The sequence below is a fragment of the Trichomycterus rosablanca genome, chromosome 13 (genome assembly GCF_030014385.1).
Source record: "Trichomycterus rosablanca isolate fTriRos1 chromosome 13, fTriRos1.hap1, whole genome shotgun sequence".
Lineage (NCBI taxonomy): Eukaryota > Metazoa > Chordata > Actinopteri > Siluriformes > Trichomycteridae > Trichomycterus > Trichomycterus rosablanca.
The window spans coordinates 22072316-22093195 of record NC_086000.1 but is presented as its reverse complement, the minus strand read 5'-3'; the positions used below and the strand labels follow the sequence as shown (position 1 = coordinate 22093195).

The 20880-nt window shown below is 37.8% G+C and overlaps 2 protein-coding genes across 3 annotated transcripts; both read left to right on the top strand.

Moving 5' to 3' along the window:
* The first annotated feature begins 159 nt into the window (after positions 1-159).
* Positions 160-7668, top strand: si:dkeyp-110a12.4 (pancreatic secretory granule membrane major glycoprotein GP2). The gene is made up of 11 exons (XM_063007948.1): positions 160-241; positions 720-808; positions 892-996; positions 2164-2222; positions 2673-2724; positions 2789-2949; positions 3403-3538; positions 4108-4202; positions 6186-6354; positions 7252-7372; positions 7496-7668. Exons 1-11 carry the CDS (start codon positions 160-162, stop codon positions 7666-7668), a joined length of 1242 nt encoding a protein of 413 aa, XP_062864018.1.
* A 1671-nt stretch (positions 7669-9339) lies between these two features.
* fbxo30a (F-box protein 30a) lies at positions 9340-15351 on the top strand. 2 transcript variants are annotated; one of them, XM_063007134.1, is made up of 3 exons: positions 9340-9447; positions 11642-13702; positions 13805-15351. In XM_063007134.1, the coding sequence occupies exons 2-3, from the start codon at positions 11699-11701 to the stop codon at positions 14006-14008; spliced, it is 2208 nt and encodes a 735-aa protein (XP_062863204.1). In that variant the 5' UTR covers positions 9340-9447; positions 11642-11698; the 3' UTR covers positions 14009-15351. The 2 variants fall into 2 exon arrangements, with proteins under 2 accessions (XP_062863204.1, XP_062863205.1); XM_063007135.1 differs by lacking the exon at positions 9340-9447 and having other exon boundaries at positions 11443-13702.
* The last annotated feature ends 5529 nt before the right edge of the window (positions 15352-20880 follow it).

The window sequence follows — 20880 nt, the reverse complement described above, 5'->3', positions numbered from 1 at the left end:
CTTCATTAGAGACGTATTTCAAGGGCTACAAACACAACGTCTTGTTTTGGCTAGCAGTTGGGGTGAATAGGTGAGACCATACACAAATTTTAGTGAACCAGCCAAACAGAATCAAGACATCTAAGTTGTGAATAAGCAGAGCAGCTAAAGTATTTAAAGATGTCACCTGCTTCATTGGCACTATTTTGGTGTTTGTTCACTTTTTGGACACTTATACCAGCTGTATATCTTGACGAAGAGGGTAAGTCTGCTTTTTAACTAGATAAATCTGAATTCATAAATGTTTATTCATGAACGTTGACATTATCTAGTGATACTGTTGCAGACAGGCAAATGAAAAACTACTGTTTACAAAAAAGTGGTCTTAAAATATATAGCAATGTCTACTGATCCCATGGGTTTTTCCACAATAATGATAATTTGTGATTGCATCTGTAACTGTCCTAAAAAAGTTTTTTGGTCACTTTGGCCAACAGTTATTTAACCAATCATAAAATACATATTTAAAAATGAGCGGTTTCAATCCTAAGTATAACAGGTAAAATATCATCAAACATGAAATACTGTATACTGAATTTATAATAAACATATGCTTATACTCCAACCAATAGTTAGGTTGTTGTTTTATTATTTACAGCTATACTGCATCGATATTTGTCGTTTATGTTCTGACTTACATAGCTAACCTTGTTTTCTTTATTTTTACATTTTTCTAACAGAACTGAATGAAACTGTCATTTGTACCAATGAGCACATACAAGTATTGATTCCAAGTGCCTTCTTTCTCAGCAAGGATCCTCCAGTTTATGTATGTTTGTCATTTCGTTAGGTTTTTGTATATTACACATATGTGTGGACATATTTTTTTCTTCTTCATTTTTTCCAACTCAGATTTGGGATTTGCACCTAAATGACCCAGAGTGTCGAGGAGCTCAGATTAAGGAGGACTATGTCTTCACTATTAAGACTAATTTTACAGATTGTGGCACCAATACAGTAAGTCTTTTCCCCCACATTTGCTCCAAATGTAGTCGTCTCTAGTATATAACATGCCCCCTTTGGCACATGTGTTGTCGCCAGTCACATCTTTTCACCAGCCTACAATGGACTCACTAAAAGCTGCATTGTGTGAGGTGAACTGCAGGTTCTCCAAATCATCCATTGCTAGTGCAGATGTCTCGACCAGACATTGAAGGTCGCTCTGTACTGAGGCAATGCATTTTTTACCTTTTTTTCTCCCTTAAAGGCATAGCCAATTGATGCTGTGCTGGAGCCAGAATTAAATTGGTAGGAAATTGTTTGAAAAGGCACACATCTGGGTCAATAAGGGTTTATAATTTACACTGCATTGTTGGGACAAAAAGCAAACCTTGAAGTCCATGGAACTGTCTGTGGATCAGTTGTGTCAAGACAGAGCAGGGCAAGGACATAAAACAATATCTAAGACTAAATGTTTCCAGGACAACATTGCCCTTTTTTAATTGTAAGAAGCATTGCACAACCTTGAAACTTACTATAGTTGACCATCTGGCAAACTGGGCCTGTGTAGAATAGAATAACCTGACGGACCGACAACCATCTCTGCAGCACTCAATAATTTAAGCCTTGATGGAAGCCACTTGTGAAAAAGGTATATGACAGCCCACATGGTGTTTTGCGAAATGGCACGTACAGGACAGGAAAAAGATTTTCTGGTCTAATAAGATGAAAAATCCGGTCTTTGGGCAGATCAGCAAGCGTTATTTGGCAAAAAACTGGTAACTCAAAGATCTAAAAACTTTTCATTTTGTCATTATGGGTGATTAAATGTAGACTGTTGGGGAAAATGAGAATTATGGTCATTTTAAAATCAAATCCACAGCACAGTAAATCATGCAAAAAAGTAAAGGGGTCTTCTCAAATCCACTGAATGGATTTTGACCTGCCATGGGATTATTATTTTAGAAAATGCATAGAGGGCAAGGCTGAAAGAAAATGAGCATGTGTTGCCTCTTTCTCTCAGGTTTAGACGGCTGGAGAGGTTTTAGGATCTGCATGGGAGGGCCTGTAGTCAGACAGCTTTAAATTACTGAGATATATATGCAAATGATTACAGTTTTTCAACAGTAGTGAATAGGCTAACCATAATTCAGTGTCACACTTTGTACTCCCTCTTTTATTCAGCCCTGCAGAGTATCTCGCAGCCGTACCATTGCAGAGAAGATGAGTTTCACTTTGGCAGGGTATAAATCTGTACTTAAGACCATAAGTGTCATTAAGAGGCTCACTTAGAATGCAAAGGCATTTCTCGTAAAGCCAGCAAAAGTTTAATGCTGCTTTGTCAGAATAAAAAATATTCCTGCTCCCCTCTTGTAGGCTTTTCTTTGCTCTTTTGTTAAAAGTAGACCTACACTGGATTAGATATTGTTGGATTAGACAAAAACACACGCATACAAATGATCTTATTCAAGCACTTTTTGTCACTGATTTTGTTTGCAAATGAACATTTTGGTACCTCCCCCACCCCCTTTTGTCCTAAAGCCTACTTTTGCATAAAGGTTTTACATAAAAACTGGTAACATAGGAATCAGAAAAGGGGTATCTAAGAGACTAAATGATATTTTAACATTTTTTCTTTAAATAAATAGTTTTTATTCTTTAAGTAATCTGTATGAATGTATATTGTGTTACAGATACCCTTTAAATGCCCATCAAATGGTCATACAAATTACCTACCAGCTATCAGTATTCATTAAAAAAAGGGTTCCCAACATATGATTTGTAAATTTTTTCCTTCTTGTACTCCTAGGCATCTGACAATGATTACATAATGTTTACCAATACAATTCACAATAATGAAACAGAGATCATCACAAGGAGCTATGTCAACATTACATTTGGATGTCGATACCCTCTAAACTATATGGTCCAGCAACCTAATGGGGAGAACATGATCCAAGTTAATGTCAGGTAAGAGTCTGGTGTGCATTGTATGATCAGTTCATCAAGGATATAATTATGCAAATAAAGCTGTCTTTTCAGTATAAAGCTTATTGTATTTAAACCTGAACCTTCATATATACATTTACATTTTCAGCATTTAGCAGACGGCTTTATTCAAAGCGACTTACATTACAGTTACAGTATACTGTATATTCAGAGCAATTGAGGGTTAAGGGCCTTGCTCAAGGACCCAACAGCAGCAACCTGGCTGCGGTGGGGCTTGATCCAGTGACTAAAATGTCTTGTCTAAAATGGCACTAAACCTCAAACTAATTATGTTTTTTTTCATGTTAGACAAAAGAGGTAACCAATGGTAATTAAAGTATACTTTCAGGAACACACTTGAAGGGTGTGTTCCATTATTCATTAAGTGTCCTTTTGCATCCTTCAGAACGCCTTTTAACAACCTGTGCTCTGCAGGACCATCACACTGAACACAGAAGATGGAAATTTCTCTGTGTCCATGCTGCTCTATAAAGATGAGGACTTTGAAGATAAATGGACCACTGTTCCCTCTTTGATGCTTGAAGACAGCATCTATGTGAAAATTTACATGGTTTGTATATGTTATAAATTGCTGAAAGGGTAAACGTGTCAAAAATTGGGTTACTGTAGACCTGTAATCACAGTTCCAATCAGAAATATCCAACCCCTAAACAAAATAAAGATTTATAACTTACAGGGCTAGACTTTGAATCTTTATCAGTTAAATTATGCAGAAATTGAACAAAGAAAATGAATGTCGTATTTTAGAGTAGCAGAACATTTTGTTTATAATGCCATGTCACAATTATAATATATAATAATACTGCTGCTCATAAAACCTATTGCTAGTCTGTATGACCTAAAGTTGGGTTACAACATGATTAAAACATTGGGAACTCAATAATTACATTTGCTTTAGCTGTAATGTATATATAAACACGACCCAGTGAGTGTTCCAGGTGAGTGTCACAAAAGCTAAGAGAGGCAATGGGTATAAGAACATTTCCAAGACTCAAAACATTCCTAGAAACACCACTCTGAATACTGTCTGGAAGTTCCAAACTCAGCTTTGTTGAGCATCTGCTGACAGTGTTTACTTAATGAGTTACTGACTATATTGTTTGGACTCCTGTCATGCAGATACCAGGTAATTTGATTCTCAGAGCAGAGAGATGCTGGGCCACACCGAACAATGATCCATACAGCAATATCCAGTATACGTTCATCAAAGACAGGTTTGTGCATGTGCTTCCATCTCTCTCGAAAAAATCTTAAATGTGTTATTTATTAATGTAATTAATTAAAGCCCCAAACTGGAACAAACAGAGATGGCATAGCAGTTGGAAAAAGTAAGTAAGGCACTGAGTATTTTTACATTGTTCGTACATTGTTTAAAGTATTTCAGAAGTGGCAGCAACACACAGCAGATCTTCAGTTATTTAATTCTATTTAATTATTTAATATAGAAGCCTTATATTGTACTTTTTGCTTGTTTATATACATATATATATATATATATATATATATATATATATACAGTGTATCACAAAAGTGAGTACACCCCTCACATTTCTGCAGATATTTAAGTATATCTTTTCATGGGACAACACTGACAAAATGACACTTTGACACAATGAAAAGTAGTCTGTGTGCAGCTTATATAACAGTGTAAATTTATTCTTCCCTCAAAATAACTCAATATACAGCCATTAATGTCTAAACCACCGGCAACAAAAGTGAGTACACCCCTTAGTGAAAGTTCCTGAAGTGTCAATATTTTGTGTGGCCACCATTATTTCCCAGAACTGCCTTAACTCTCCTGGGCATGGAGTTTACCAGAGCTTCACAGGTTGCCACTGGAATGCTTTTCCACTCCTCCATGACGACATCACGGAGCTGGCGGATATTCGAGACTTTGCGCTCGTCCACCTTCCGCTTGAGGATGCCCCAAAGATGTTCTATTGGGTTTAGGTCTGGAGACATGCTTGGCCAGTCCATCACCTTTACCCTCAGCCTCTTCAATAAAGCAGTGGTCGTCTTAGAGGTGTGTTTGGGGTCATTATCATGCTGGAACACTGCCCTGCGACCCAGTTTCCGGAGGGAGGGGATCATGATCTGCTTCAGTATTTCACAGTACATATTGGAGTTCATGTGTCCCTCAATGAAATGTAACTCCCCAACACCTGCTGCACTCATGCAGCCCCAGACCATGGCATTCCCACCACCATGCTTGACTTTAGGCATGACACACTTATCTTTGTACTCCTCACCTGATTGCCGCCACACATGCTTGAGACCATCTGAACCAAACAAATTAATCTTGGTCTCATCAGACCATAGGACATGGTTCCAGTACTCCATGTCCTTTGTTGACATGTCTTCAGCAAACTGTTTGCGGGCTTTCTTGTGTAGAGACTTCAGAAGAGGCTTCCTTCTGGGGTGACAGCCATGCAGACCAATTTGATGTAGTGTGCGGCGTATGGTCTGAGCACTGACAGGCTGACCCCCCACCTTTTCAATCTCTGCAGCAATGCTGACAGCACTCCTGCGCCTATCTTTCAAAGACAGCAGTTGGATATGACGCTGAGCACGTGCACTCAGCTTCTTTGGACGACCAACGCGAGGTCTGTTAGGAGTGGACTCTGCTCTTTTAAAACGCTGGATGATCTTGGCCACTGTGCTGCAGCTCAGTTTCAGGGTGTTGGCAATCTTCTTGTAGCCTTGGCCATCTTCATGTAGCGCAACAATTCGTCTTTTAAGATCCTCAGAGAGTTCTTTGCCATGAGGTGCCATGTTGGAACTTTCAGTGACCAGTATGAGAGAGTGTGAGAGCTGTACTACTACATTGAACACACCTGCTCCCTATGCACACCTGAGACCTAGTAACACTAACAAATCACATGACATTTTGGAGGGAAAATGACAAGCAGTGCTCAATTTGGACATTTAGGGGTGTAGTCTCTTAGGGGTGTACTCACTTTTGTTGCCGGTGGTTTAGACATTAATGGCTGTATATTGAGTTATTTTGAGGGAAGAATAAATTTACACTGTTATATAAGCTGCACACAGACTACTTTTCATTGTGTCAAAGTGTCATTTTGTCAGTGTTGTCCCATGAAAAGATATACTTAAATATCTGCAGAAATGTGAGGGGTGTACTCACTTTTGTGATACACTGTATATAAAGCAAATAACATGCACATATTTTCTCTAACTAGTTGCCCATTGCTGGAAACTGACCAGACATTAGAAGTGATAAAGAATGGACAAGGCCCAGAGGCTCTGTTTAGGATCCAGATGTTCAAGTTTGTGGGCAGTTCGTATACTGACATTTTCCTCCACTGCAACGTCCAGATCTGCCACAGCAGTGCAAGAGCATGTCAGGCTGTAAGATTCCACTCTCTGTACCACTCTCTAAGTAAAACATTCAGTGCTTCAGTGCTTCCAAGACATGATTACAGCCAGACCTGTTAAATCTGGCAATAAAAAGTAAGCTAGGCATTCTCAAAAAGCAGCAAATAATGGTACATTCTAAACAGATTCATTTACAGATGCGAAACTAAATAATTGAAATTTGGAAATATTACAAACTCATTGCTTAAGCTCTGGGACACTAGCAAAGCACAGTGAGAAAACAGGGAGAAAACTTAAGTGTGAACCTTTCCAGGAGGTTTTCACAACTCAACAAAAATGGCAGCTCAACCAGGATGTCACAAAAAAGAACCCAGATGAACATCTGCAGGCCTCAACTGAGGTCAATGTACATGATGCTACAACACTGGGCAAAAACCAAGAAACAAAACTGGTATCGATGGGAGAGTTACAAGTCAAAAACATCTAGATGATGACCCCCAAGACTCTTGGAATAATATTTTGTGGACTGATGAGTCAAAGGTGGAACTTTTTGGAAGAAATGGGGGCCATTACATCCAGCATAAAGCTAAAGTTTTTACTGCCAAGGATAGCACAACCAGTTAATAAGTTTTGCGGGGTTAGAACTGGCTTTTTCACAGGGTGATACAGGTTTTCAATAAATCTTTATCTTCAATAAATGGAACAATCGTTTAAAAGCTGCATTTTGTTTTCACTTGCATTGTCTTCATCTTATATAAAAATTTGCTGGAAAATATAAAAATGTATAGAAATGTAACAAAAGTGACAAATTATCAAAAATAGAAGAAATCTGATGAGGCAAAAACTCTCTCAGCTGTATTTATGTTTCTACGTATATCTAACTTAATATTTCATGTTCCTAATTGTTTCTAATTTTGCGTTACTTTCAAGTTGCAGAACTGTTCTGTTGAGAATTCATCATCACGTTCACGCAGGGATGTTACTATGTCTCACACTGTTTCCTATGGACCAATAAAAAAACTTCAAGTTACCCCTGACCAAAGTCCTACAGGTACGTTTTTCTGTATGCTTTTTAACTAATGAATGTTTTACACCTGATTAAATCTTTGTCCGTATGTTCATTTTTTTACCTAGTGACAAACAACTGATAGTTCTGTGCACATTTCTTTTTTAGATGTTAGTGTGCCCTCAGTGGAAACCTTTGTACTTGGAGGAATGTTGGTGGTTCTGCTGCTTATTACTGGTGTGTTTGGGAGATTGTGGCTACTAAGCAGACGATCCTATCCACCCCAAGAGGCCCAGCTTACCCTGTCCAATATCCACCACATTTCAGATGTGGCCACCTAAGACCACAAGAACATTCTAGGCCATAAAGTTTTTGCCCACTTCCTGATTTCTTCTTTTTTATGTCACACTTATTTACATAAAGTATTCAAAAAGTCAAAAGAAACACTTTTCTTTTTAATTAAAGACTGACTAGCCCTGTGTGAAAAAGTAAAAACTTAAACTAAACTCAATAGCTGATACTGCCAACAATCTGCTCCAATAACTTGAGTTTGGTCTTTCACATTGCTTTGGAATTTTTGGAATTTTTCAAATTCTTGACTTTAGTTTATACACATTAGATAGCTTTCTTGTATGAACTACCCATTTATTCCTGCCACATCATCTTAATAGGGTTTTAGTCAAAACACTTTTTTTTCCATTTAGGATTTTGTCTTGTTGCATAACCCACTTGAGCCTTTTGATCACAATCTGATATACTGAAATTATTTGTCAGAGTGGTTACAGCAATTATGTTTAGTAACCCAGGCCCTAAAGCAGCAAACCACTCCTACACTAGCAAACTACCACCAATATGTTTGACTTTTGGCATTATATTCTTATTGTGGTATGCTGTGTAAACTTTACGACTGAAGTAACAGGACCTTTGTGTCCTCCTGAATCAGTCATCAATACGCCCATATAGTAATTGTGCTGGGTTAATAATGGCTCTTACTGTGTTGCGCAGAAGTTACAGAGCCTCAGATTTGGCATTGTAACACTTTCCATAACACTTTTTATGTTTCAATTACTTTTGAAATTTCTTTCATATGTTTTACAGTGTGCTGCTTTTTTAGACAATTTTAGCATTCTTTACATTGATGGAAAGGTTTTATTTAAGTGATTTTGATTCAGCAGGGCTAGCGGTTATTAAGCCTGGGTGTTTCAAGACAACCTGAGCCCAATAATTACATTAATTATTTACATTTTAATAATTAATTGAAAAAGTAACTAGGGGTCCAACTATGGTCCAGTTGGTGTTGGATAGCTTGTTGCCTTAAATTACTAAAATGATTGTTTAATTTTTTTGTGGTTAATTATATTTTGTTTAAAGATCTGAAATTATTAGGTGTGACAAGTATAAAAAAAAAAAAAGAACAGAAAGGGGCAATTATTTTTTTAATGCCAATGTACATATGAACACCCTTCCCAGACACAATAATTTTTTTAGAAGTTAAAATAAGCTTGTCTTTGTGTGCAGTTTTTTTTTTTTTTTTTTTTGATAATTTTGTAATCTGTGATTTTATTATTGTTTGCTGTCAGACACATTGTTAGGGCAAAGAGGAGATATGTAAAAATAAATAATTTAGACAAGGCACTAATTGTCTAATAAATAATTTAGACAAGGACAAGTGCAAATCCACTTTCCGAATGTTTTAAAATGTTCAAGGAGACCAACTTGCAAGTCTTCAGAACTAGTGTTGCTGCAACACCGTGCCGCATCTTTATTAAAACTCCAAATCAGTAAAGTTTCGTGTTTTTTCTGGCGCTCGAGTGAGTCTTGATGTTCTGCGACAGGTGTTTTCTTTTATTAGACACGTAGTTTGTACTGGGCGGGGTTTGGGGCTGGGCGGAGTCAAAACGCGCCACTTACAGAGGAGAATGTCTTTCGCCTCATGAATATTAATTTCTGCCGCAACAGCGCGTCAATATCAGCCGGCCGGATAAATCAATAACAGATAGCCAGATAAACGCTAGAACATTAAAAACGTCTAAAAAACTATATGTTTTAGATTTGTATAGCAATTAAAAGTGTATGAACAGCAGCAGCACATTTAAAGTGGTGCCTGACAAACTGCCACGGCAAGTACATTTATTGTTTTTGTGAACTAACTTGTTAGCTAGCATGCTACTTAGGACTGGGCTGCCTCTCAAATCGCACACTACTGTACTAAATAGTTCGTCAAATTAAAAGCGACACCTATATGGTGTCGCTACTAATTGGACGTACTATATCAGAACCTCAGTGACAGGTTTGAGACGCAGCCTTAGCTACTAGATAAAGACTTGTCTCCAACGTTAGCATAGTTAGCTTTACTGTTTTTGTTGGCTTACAACTTTCTTCTACAAGATAAAATAGTATCGGAAACATTTCTGGTATGCCAGATAAGTGAATATTGTAACGCAAGGAACTGAACTAACACTCGACTAATAATTAATAAATACAATTTTAAAATGTAAACAGACTTTTAGCTAGGTAGCTAAACTGCTTAGTCAGCCAGTGATTTATCGCGCATGCTTCGTTTTTTGTTTACCATGTAACATTAATGTCAAACAGTTATTGCTTAATATTTCCAATGCACTTTAAGCTGAACCGCTTCTATTTTTATTAAGTGTCTTTTTCACAACGGTTATGAAATTTTATTGTGCTTTTGAAATCAAGTCATGTGTTTCAACATGTTCTTGGCTCAGGTTCACTTTCGCAATGTTTACTGATGCACTCCTACAGTGACTTGTACTGTGTTGATTACTGTGGAATTATTAACACTAATAAATAGCTATCGCTATAGCTACTGCTCAAGTGTACCCAGTTTTATTATAAAATCTGTCACTAAAGCCTAAAAACTGCCTTTCTATAACACTGTTCAGAAATTAAATAACTTGGCTGCCCTACATAATGAAAAGCACCATGATCATGCAACTCAAGAGGTCTTGTGGTTGTGAAATGACATGCGCAGACATCCAGTAAACACACTTCCATGGTATTTTCATGTTACTTCATGTAATTCTAGGGCAGGAGTGGACACACAAATTACATTGGTGATAGGGATGTAACGTATAGACAATCCAGGGCAATGTGCATTTTTTGCACTGTTAAAAAAACAGAAGCAACGACATAGGTAATGGGCACACGGTGTAACATGCCACAATCTTTATACCACACAGCACATACACAGTTGGAAATTAAAATTCAGTGATACCGTCTTAGAGATATTATGGTTAATAGATTTATTATTATTATTATTAATAGAATTAAAGAAGAAAAATCACAACAGTAAGTCTCAGTAAACAGAGAAAGAATATTTATTAATACAATAAAGCAATTATGATGACATATGTTAACATAAATACGTTTAAATAAAAAAGCAAGTTCTCTAGACAAATGTCTATGTGCACTATTATTCAACCCAAAGTACTCAGTGGAACATTATTTTGCCTTGATAACCTCTAATAAGAATTTCAGTAAGAGCTAACAAGCTTCAGACACCTTTCTTGTAAAATCTTTGCCTAACTCTCACATCACTCTCTCTTCATGCTTAGTCCCTCTGTCACTCAAGTCTTTTAATCTCTTGCACCAGACAAATTGCATAGTTCCAGTTTTGATTAATCACTCTATAGAACTGTGTCCCAGAACTCTGTAGGCCTATCTAAATTCTATCTGTCGTATTCCAGCCGACTATTTGTGTGGTTCTTGGTTAAGAGTGGCATGCATTAAGAATCTAGCTATGAAGTTCTTGGTTGTTAAGTGATCATCTTAAATACTGGAATAAATGTGTTACAGGTCCTCCTGTAAGTCTTTTGCAGGGTTCTTTTTTTTTTTTTTTTTTTTTTTTATTCACATCCACATTGCTGAAGCCTCTGGATGAAATCTTGGGCTTTCTCCCACAGCCAGGCAGGTTTGCTTGAACACAACCTCTATGGTTGGTATTTATATATCATAGCTGATGCAAATTATGGGTCATTATTAAGTTTTCAATGGTTTAATAATGTTGTAAATCAACTTTGTCATACAGACCAAAAGTCGGTTTAAGAACAGGGGTTAAATAATTGGGACAGCATGATTTCATGGTCCTCATGTAGACAGGGTGTCAGAATATCAAAGAGCAGGGTTTTTTTGTTAAAGGAATGGAAAAAATGGGAACTTTCATATCATCCTCCTGCTCACCTTTTTTCCAGGGCAAACAATCTGATTGATCCATTACATGGATGGACAAAGAACATAAACCAATTGCATAATTTGTTACTAGTAGTAAATGTTGTTTCCTTATCTTTGCAGGTAGATCCTGTGGCCAAGCTTTGCTGAAATAACTCCTGCCTCTATTTTGAATTTATAATGGATGAACTACATGCTCATTGCCAGAATTGTGTAAACAGACGATGTATGGCGAGACCAGAAACTGGTGTTTCATGTGACCTTGTGGGTTGTTCTCTTGTATGTGGAGCAGTTTTCCACTTATGTAAAGTAGAGGAACATCGCCTACTGTGCCCTTATGAAAGAGTGCCTTGCCTTAATAGTGGATTTGGATGCCCCTTTACAATTAAAAGAATTAAAATGGCACAGCACCTGAAAATATGTCCGGCAAGTGTTGTGTGCTGCACAATGGAATGGAACCGGTGGCCTGTGAGCTACGCAGATCGCAAGTCTTATGAGAACTTGAGTAAGGAGGTCTATGATGTGGAACAATTAGATATGGCATTGGCATTACAAGATCAACGCATGTTGCTTGAGTCTCTTAAAGTGACAACCACAGTGGCTAAAACTGTAGATGAGGAAAATGAAGGGATAAACCCAAGCATCCAGGATGTGGAATTAAGAAATGGACTTCTTGAAATTCATGGGGAGGCATTTAATGAACTTTACAAGGCTTCAGTAGAGAAAAGCAGAAATTTAGCAGCAGCTTTGGATATTCTCAGCAGTGCAAACAAAGGTATTGACTTGATTATGGAAAACCTCAGTGGTGCAAATGTTGATTCAAATGCAGCTTGTCAGAGGAATGGGGATTTCTGTATGAATGAGCAAATAAAAGAAAGTGACACAGACTCAGAGTGTGAGCTGGGTGCTGTAGGTGGGGTAGAAAATCTTGAAGATGATGGGACGGAGTGGAAGGCAGATCTGTCCACTGATGAGGAGGAGGAAATGAATGTCAATATTAATGGCAGTGAACAAGCTCTGTGTAATGGATTTATTAATGTAGGGGGTCATGGTCATGTCAGACTTGAAATGCAGAGAGAGATAAATATTGGTTCTTCAGACATTCGGCCAATGTTGCCTCATCATTCCATGGCACGGGAACAAGAGATACCCCCATCGCCACCTCTACCACTTCCTCATCCCATGCCTCTGCCTGATTTAGTACAAAACAATGTTTTACAGCAGCTGCCTGTTGAAATTGAAGACCGGTGGCTGGAGCGTAAACTTCAGAACCTACAAGTGCTTCGAGGTATGAGTATGTTTACATATAATGGAAGGAAAACTCTTCTGTCCAATCCCTATTTGCTTCGGGCTAAAATGGAGGATAAAGCAGTGGACACTTCAGACTTAGAGGTTTTGGACGATCCAATAGGCCTACATGGTATTGACTTAATTACTGCTGCATTACTTTTCTGTCTTGGTGACTCTCCGGGAGGCAGAGGCATTTCTGACAGCCGCTTTGTGGATGGATATCGAATTGACTTTGGCACACAGACTTTTTCCTTTCCCTCTGCTATACTGGCCACTAACACCATGGTGGGTGACATTGCCTCTGCGTCTGCCTGTGACCATGCCAGCCCACAGCTGTCCAACCCCAGCCCTTTCCACACACTCAGACTGGACCTTGTGCTAGAGTGTGTGGCTCGCTACCAGACCAAGCAGCGCTCCATGTTCACATTTGTTTGTGGGCAGCTGTTTCGCCGGGATGAGTTCTCGTCTCATTTTAAAAATGTTCATGGTGACATTCATGCTGGCCTGAATGGATGGATGGAACACAGGTGCCCTTTGGCATTCTATGGCTGTACTTTCTCCCAGAGAAGATTTTGTCCAAGTGTGCAAGGCTCAAGAATCATTCATGACCGCTACCTGGGCTCATTTGGTGTTCAGTCTGGCTTAGCCACACGACCAGGTGAGAAACTCTGCCAATACGGATCCCACTGTGACCACCTTAGTAGCTTGCCCTTTGAGCTACTGCAGCATGTTGCAAGCTTTTTGGATGGCTTTACTCTGTGTCAGCTGTCCCGGGTGTCTCGTAGGATGAGGGATGTTTGTGCCAGTCTGCTAAAATCTCGTGGTATGGTGGTCTTGCTCTGGGCAAAGATTAGACATGCAGATGGATCCTCATCTTGGCAGATTTATGACAAGGCAAGCAATCTTAAGTTCTTGCAATCAAATAAATATTAATTTATTTAAAGAAATACCTGCATGTTCATACACCTTAAGTAAATTCTGGTTATATTTTTTCAGGTATGGAGATTTAGCACAGCTTTTGGAACGGTAAATGAGTGGAAATTTGCCAACATCTCCAGCATGGCTGACCACCTAAAGACATGCAAGTACAATACAGTGGCTCGACGAGAGGATGCTGTGCCTCTTCCATGCATGAGTCACACAAGAGAACTGACTAAAGAGGGCTGCTCAATGTGCTCTGTGCTCAGACCCCTGTTATAGCTGTGTTTAAAAAGCTAAGACTGTGCTGGCATGGGTATACAAGTGTTTACCAGTACATCAGATGTGTTAAATACTTTTAAAAATTTTGGGTGCATCATTATCAAAAATACTGTGCAGAAGTGTTTTGTAGAAGTAAACTGGAGCCTTAATTAAATGACATTTGTTTTTTTTACAATAGAACATGCTGTATTTCGTTTTCCAGAATGTTTTATTTACATGCACAAACAGCATATATGTACTGAGAGCTACTTTAAAGTATCACTTTTGTGTACCCTAAAAGAAACACACACTGCATAGTCACATGATGACCTTTTTATGAGCAACTGTTAAGTACTATTTGTCTACAGTTGTTTTTGAATTTTGTGAATGCAAACAGTTTAGGAATCAATATAAGGTTTTTGGATTTTCTATGTGTAGCACTTAATTAGCATCCATTAAAGTTCACTTTTAATAATTTGATGGTTTAGTTCAATCTAAAATGTATTAGCGCTGAACAAGCACTGTGACATTTTTCATTGTAACTTTAAACTAGATTAGTAGCATATTTGCATATGTAAATACATTTGGTCCCTGCATAACAACTTTACTCTTTCAGCTGTTTTGTATGGACAATGTAAGCCACAAAGGAAAACCTGCTGGACAGGTCTAAAACTCCTGCTATTTAGGCAGCAAAGAACATTTTTTTCAGCTGTGTACAACATATTACCAAACGTTTTCTTCTCAGGGTTTTAAAAATAAAATATTTTATCTGCGTGCAGAAAAAAAAACACACACATGCACATAAGTATGTTGACCTGAAATTCTACTTGATGAATTAACCTGTCCAACATCTGAGACTAAAATGTGTTTGGTTATAAGGAATTCTGTGAGCTGATACTATGGTGGTGAAGGTCAGTTATTTGTTGCAGAATAGTAGTTTGCATTAATATAAAAAAAACTGTCCTGACTTGTTCATAACGGTTCACATATGCACAAATGTAAAATTATTGATTCAGCGAGTTCAAACAACTTTCTGTTAGCACTTGATTTAAAAGTTTACTGTATTTGCGAATAAATTTGCATGGTTTATCTTGGTCATTCAACAGGTTCTTATATTAGTTTGATAAGCACAAAACAACTTGTGTTTTATATATTTTATTTAATATGCCATCAATGTGATATTATATATATGTCCGACTGGTTGTACTGCAGTGGGTAGATGCTTGTTTAAAATGATTTTTTGCATGGGATGCTTAGAGCTGAAAATGTGATTCAGTATGTTCATTTTGGTTAACCTTTAAAAGTTTTGTCCTGTGTGTATCATGTTTTGATTACATTTATACAATAAATGAAAGTGAAGCCTACATGTACTTTCGCCCCGTGAATTGTACCCACCACGGCGACCCTGACTTAGATAAAGCGGTGGTAAAACAGACAATGAATGAATGGAAACATTTTAAACGCTTCCTGTGAGCTACATTACTAGTTTATAAATATGAAGAGCCTCGCTAAGGTGATAAAATTACAAGCAAACCACTAGGCCTGGAATTATTTTTACCACAAGGTGGCAGTAATAAATAAAGATTATTAAATCAGAAGATACTTTATAAAATAATAAAGATAAATCACAAAGAAAAATATTTTACTTCATACAAAGACAGTTTGTGAAAGAAACGTATTTATGGTCGATATGCGTGTTGTTTTTTACCTTTAAAATGTCAAATAGAATAATTACAATGAGTGCCCCAACAATGAAGCCTCCAGAATGATTGCCACGGCTTGTTCCACCTGTTTTGTCTACAGTTATACTTGTATTTGAACTATATTTAATTAAGACAGACAGTGAATGTTTAAGCACGGACCAAAATACGCCTGAAACAAACATATTATCACAATATTCATGACAGGTTAATTAGCAGTTAAACTTAACCTACTCTAGACTGTTTTGGAAGTTACAGGGTTTTTTTTTTTTTAGATTGCACATAACCCGGGCATTTTTGTTGTTTACATATACCGAAGAGGCGAGCTCTATAAATAACATTTTACATTTTTTACTAATGACATTTTAAAAACATTTTACTCACATTATCTACAAGCAAACACGACCCGCCACAACAGCTTCTGAGACATAAGTAGAGATTACAGAAACAACAGCTGCTGCAGGTTTAGCGTCCGGCTAGCAAGCGGTGAATCTGATTGGTTGGAACCTTAATTGAAATTACAGGCGGCTCTCTTTATAGCTAGCTTGAGAAAAAACATTTAATTAATTTTAATTAATTCCGTTTATGGCATAAAATTAATTTATTCATTTAATACTGGGATTTGTTTCATCCTGTTCAAAGTCGCGGTGGGTATGATGTCATCTGGACACACCCTGGAAACTGTCAATGGGGGCAATTATGAAAAGCAAATCTAAATTCTGCTTGTTTGATTGTTAGGATTTTAACATCATGTTTCACACTTTTGGTTACATTCATGACAGAAACAGTAGTTACTCATAACACAAGGTTCATCAGTTCTCAAGGTTATATCAAACACAGTCTTGGACAATTTAGTATCTCCAATTCACCTCACTTGTCTTTGGACTGTGGGAGGAAACCGGAGCACCCAGAGGAAACCCACGCAGACACGGGGAGAACATGCAAACTCCACAAAGAAAGGACCCGGACCGCCCCACCTGGGGATCGAACCCAGGACCTTCTTGCTGTGAGGCGACAGTGCTACCCACTAAGCCACCGTGCCGCCCTCTGCATGTTTGTAAGACAGCTCTGTGACCAACTTTGCTTAATGGCTCATATTCTACTAGCATCTGCTACCGTAAAGTACTGTTACATGCACACATTCAGTGCTCAATTCAAATGTATCCTGGAAGTAAATTTTTGGCCATGCATTTTATAACAATTGTCTGCACAGCCCTTTATGTAAAATTATAAGGCTGAATATAAAATCATGGATATAAAAAAGAATGGTTATAAAAGGCAGCTGCCTAAAATGCCAAAAGTCATCTATAAAAGTTCTAATCAACTGGAACTGTGACCACCTTGAATAGATGAGGACCCTAGTTTATTTTGGCCCATGAACAGTGTAGAGAATATCACTGTTGGACAGTTGGAGAAAAAAACATTTTGGGGTCACCAAGTCCAGGGACACAAGCTCCAAGGAAACATAATATTTGTCCTGTCATCTAATCACAAACATAGGCCGCAAAAGAAACCACTGCCTTATGAAACGCAGAAATTCTTACTGTTATTTAAAAAGAAAGCCACATAAAAGTTATACATAGCAAGGCAACAGAATGTTCTCCATGCCAAAAGCTTTAAAAAATGAAAAAGGTGTAAATGCCAACATGTCATGTTATGAGGGTGCATCAGTGGCCATGGTTGACTTGGCATGGGTGACTTGCATATATGTACAGGTCTCATTGACGCACGGGCATTCAGTGGGATTTTAGAAAGGCACATGCTCTCATGAAGGTAATGTCTTTTATGAGAAAGGACATGGTTGCTTAAGCAAGACAATACCGGGCCTCATTCTGTACCAATGCTTTGTAGGCATAAAATGAGTGTGCCACATCACCTGGCAGTTTGATTTCAAGTAGATATTAAAACTAGGCATTATATTTTAAATTAAACATTGTTATTGGTTATGAAGTTTGCTTGTATTACCCTAGGTTTATTAAGGATTTTTTGTAGCACCATTACGAAATATGTGGACATCCAAGTGTGGTTACATTTTTTTTTTCTTAACATACAAACGAAAACTTTATTTTCCTTAGACTGCTGTGTGAGAGAACACTTGGAGACAAACGTTTGCTGCCCCCTAGCAGGCCAGATTAACAGTGAAGGTCAGTGTCAAGGCTCCAAATTCACCAGACAGATCATCAGGCAAGACAATTATTAGGAAAACACTAACTGCAAACAATGCAAGGTGTCACACAGTCTTATTACTGTATGATTATAGTAAATCAATTCAATATCTGGTATGGAACTCAGACATTTCAGTTTGCTCATTCAGGTCTGTAACTTTTCCAACAAATTTCCAACATGAGTTCTAAGCCAGCTGTAAGTCTGGGGGTGGAATTAACATTCACTGAGATCTTTTACACTAGAGTGGAGGTGCTCCTAACGCTTTTTTAACCTGACTTATCACAGCTTGGGTTGGCCACATTCTCCTTTCCTGTACAGCAGATTGTAATAAAAAAATTGAGAGCTTTGCAGTTAAATTGTTAATAAAATATTTTATATAAGTATTTATATTATATACTATTTTAAAAGAATATTTTTCAAAGGCAAGCCAGAAACCAACCCTACTGAGAACAGAACAGAACCATATTTTTTCAGGTTGGTTGCTTGCTTAGACGTATGCATTTATGTATTGCTCACACATTGTTTTAGTAGTAAATCTTTATACATATATATTTAGTAGAAAATATATAAATATATATATATATATATATATATATATACAGTGGGGCCTTTTTGGTTTATTTAGTCAGCGACTGATTGTGCAAGTTCTCCTACTTAGAAAGATGAGAGAGGTCTGTAATTTTCATCATAGGTACACTTCAACTATGAGAGACAAAATGAGAAAAAAAAAATCCAGGAAATCACATTGTAGGATTTTTAAAGAATTTATTTGTAAATTATGGTGGAAAATAAGTATTTGGTCACCCACAAACAAGCAAGATTTCTGGCTCTCACAGACCTGTAACTTCTTCTTTAAGAAGCTCTTCTGTCCTCCACTCGTTACCTGTATTAATGGCACCTGTTTGACCTCGTTATCTGTATAAAAGACACCTGTCCACAGCCTCAAACAGTCAGACTCCAAACTCAACCATGGCCAAGACCAAAGAGCTGTCGAAGGACACCAGGAAGAAAATCGTAGACCTGCACCAGGCTGGGAAGAGTGAATCTACAATAGGCAAGCAGGTTGGTGTGAATAAATCAACTGTGGGAGCAATTGTAAGAAAATGGAAGACATACAAGACCATTGATAATCTCCCTTGGGGTCAAGATCTCATCCCGTGGGGTCAAAATGATCATGAGAACGGTGAGCAAAAATCCCAGAACTACACGGAGGGACCTGATGAATGACCTGCAGAGAGCTGGGACCAAAGTAACAAAGGCTACCATCAGTAACACACTACGCCGAGAGGGACTCAAATCCTCAAATCCAGGCGTGTCCCCCTGCTTAAGCCAGTACATGTCCAGGCCCGTCTGAAGTTTGCCAGAGAGCATATGGATGATCCAGAAGAGGATTGGGAGAATATCATGTGTTGTCAGATGAAACCAAAATGGAACTTTTTGGTAAAAACTCAACTCGTCGTGTTTGGAGGAAGAAGAAGAACCCAAGAACACCATACCTATTGTGAAGCATGGGGGTGGAAACATCATGCTTTGGGGCTGTTTTTCTGCAAAGGGGACAGGACGACTGATCCGTGTTAAGGGAAGAATGAACGGGGCCATGTATCGTGAGATTTTAAGCCAAAACCTCCTTCTATCAGTGAGAGCATTGAAGATGGAGCGTGGCTGGGTCTTCCAGCATGACAATGATCCCAAACTCACCGCTCGGGCAACGAAGGAGTGGCTCTGTAAAAAGCATTTCAAGGTCCTGGAGTGGCCTAGCCAGTCTCCAGACCTCAACCCCATAGAAAATTTGTGGAGGGAGTTGAAAGTCCGTGTTGCCCAGTGACCGCCCCAAAACATCACTGCTCTAGAGGAGATCTGCATGGAGGAATGGGCCAAAATACCAGCTACAGTGTGTGCAAACCTGGTGAAGACTTACAGGAAACGTTTGACCTCTGTCATTGCCAACAAAGGTTATGTTACAAAGTATTGAGTTGAACTTTTGTTATTGACCAAATACTTATTTTCCACCATAATTTACAAATAAATTCTTTAAAAATCCTACAATGTGATTCCCTGTATATACTTTTTTGGAAAGCTCCTATTTGAAAGTGACCATTTTACAATTTCACCATAGCTTGCCCTTCTGCTGATGTGTTTTCTTATGTTCCTCATGTTTTTAATCCTATAAACAGTAAAGCCACCTGTTAACTTACTTTGTACAGCATGTAAGTTCCAAAAACATGTTGTTAGCCCATGCTTTTTGCTGGAGGTTAAAGCTGACTGATAAAGCTAAAGGAAATTTTCAATTAAATGTAATACAGAAACAAAAATGTAGATAAAGCAGCTGATAAAAATAAATGAAAAATGAATTTTATACAAATACCATGACACAGCCAGCTATAGAGGGAATTTATCTTCTAAAAGTACTGATTTAAGAAACAAAGATTTGATTCCTAAAATGCTCTGGGATTCCTTATGAATTGCTTTATATGATTGTTTACACTCTATGCAACTTTTGCATTTAGCACAAATAACAGAAAAAAAGCTCTCATCAACACTTGCAACTATTTTTCAGCTATCTGTGGTGTTGCAACCCTGTAACTGTATTGCACTGCCTTATACCAGCAGTTATTTAAAACAGTAGCCTCCAACATTATCCATAAATAGCTGGTGTAACTAAGTGTATGTTTGCACTACAAATTAGTAGCAGACTAAATAACTAGACTCCAGGTGTGTTAGAATACAATTCGCATTGACTGCATATACTACTTTGGACACTGATATAAAGAACTTTTTTTTTTTCAAAGTACTCAATAAAGCACCACAAAAAAGAAATACATTATTCACTAAAACTCATTTACAGATTATGCCAATATTTTTTTTTACATGGTGCATTTTGAAGAAATACATAATTGCTATCCTCTACATGTTTTTGCAAATGTGCAATGCTGACACATCTCCCTGTTCTCACTCTGTAAAAACACATTAAAAACTTTATTATGAAAACAAACTTACAGGCCCTAGAATAAGACAGCCATAATATAA

Bases quoted from the DNA above. Each gene is read 5' to 3' on its own strand.
- si:dkeyp-110a12.4 (XM_063007948.1), top strand. From the start codon at position 160: ATGTCACCTGCTTCATTGGCACTATTTTGGTGTTTGTTCACTTTTTGG. The intron at 809-891 runs GTATGTTTGTCA...TTTCCAACTCAG, and splicing joins GCAAGGATCCTCCAGTTTAT to ATTTGGGATTTGCACCTAAA. The intron at 3,539-4,107 runs GTTTGTATATGT...CCTGTCATGCAG, and splicing joins TCTATGTGAAAATTTACATG to ATACCAGGTAATTTGATTCT.
- fbxo30a (XM_063007134.1), top strand. From the start codon at position 11,699: ATGGATGAACTACATGCTCATTGCCAGAATTGTGTAAACAGACGATGT. The intron at 13,703-13,804 runs GCAAGCAATCTT...ATATTTTTTCAG, and splicing joins CTTGGCAGATTTATGACAAG to GTATGGAGATTTAGCACAGC.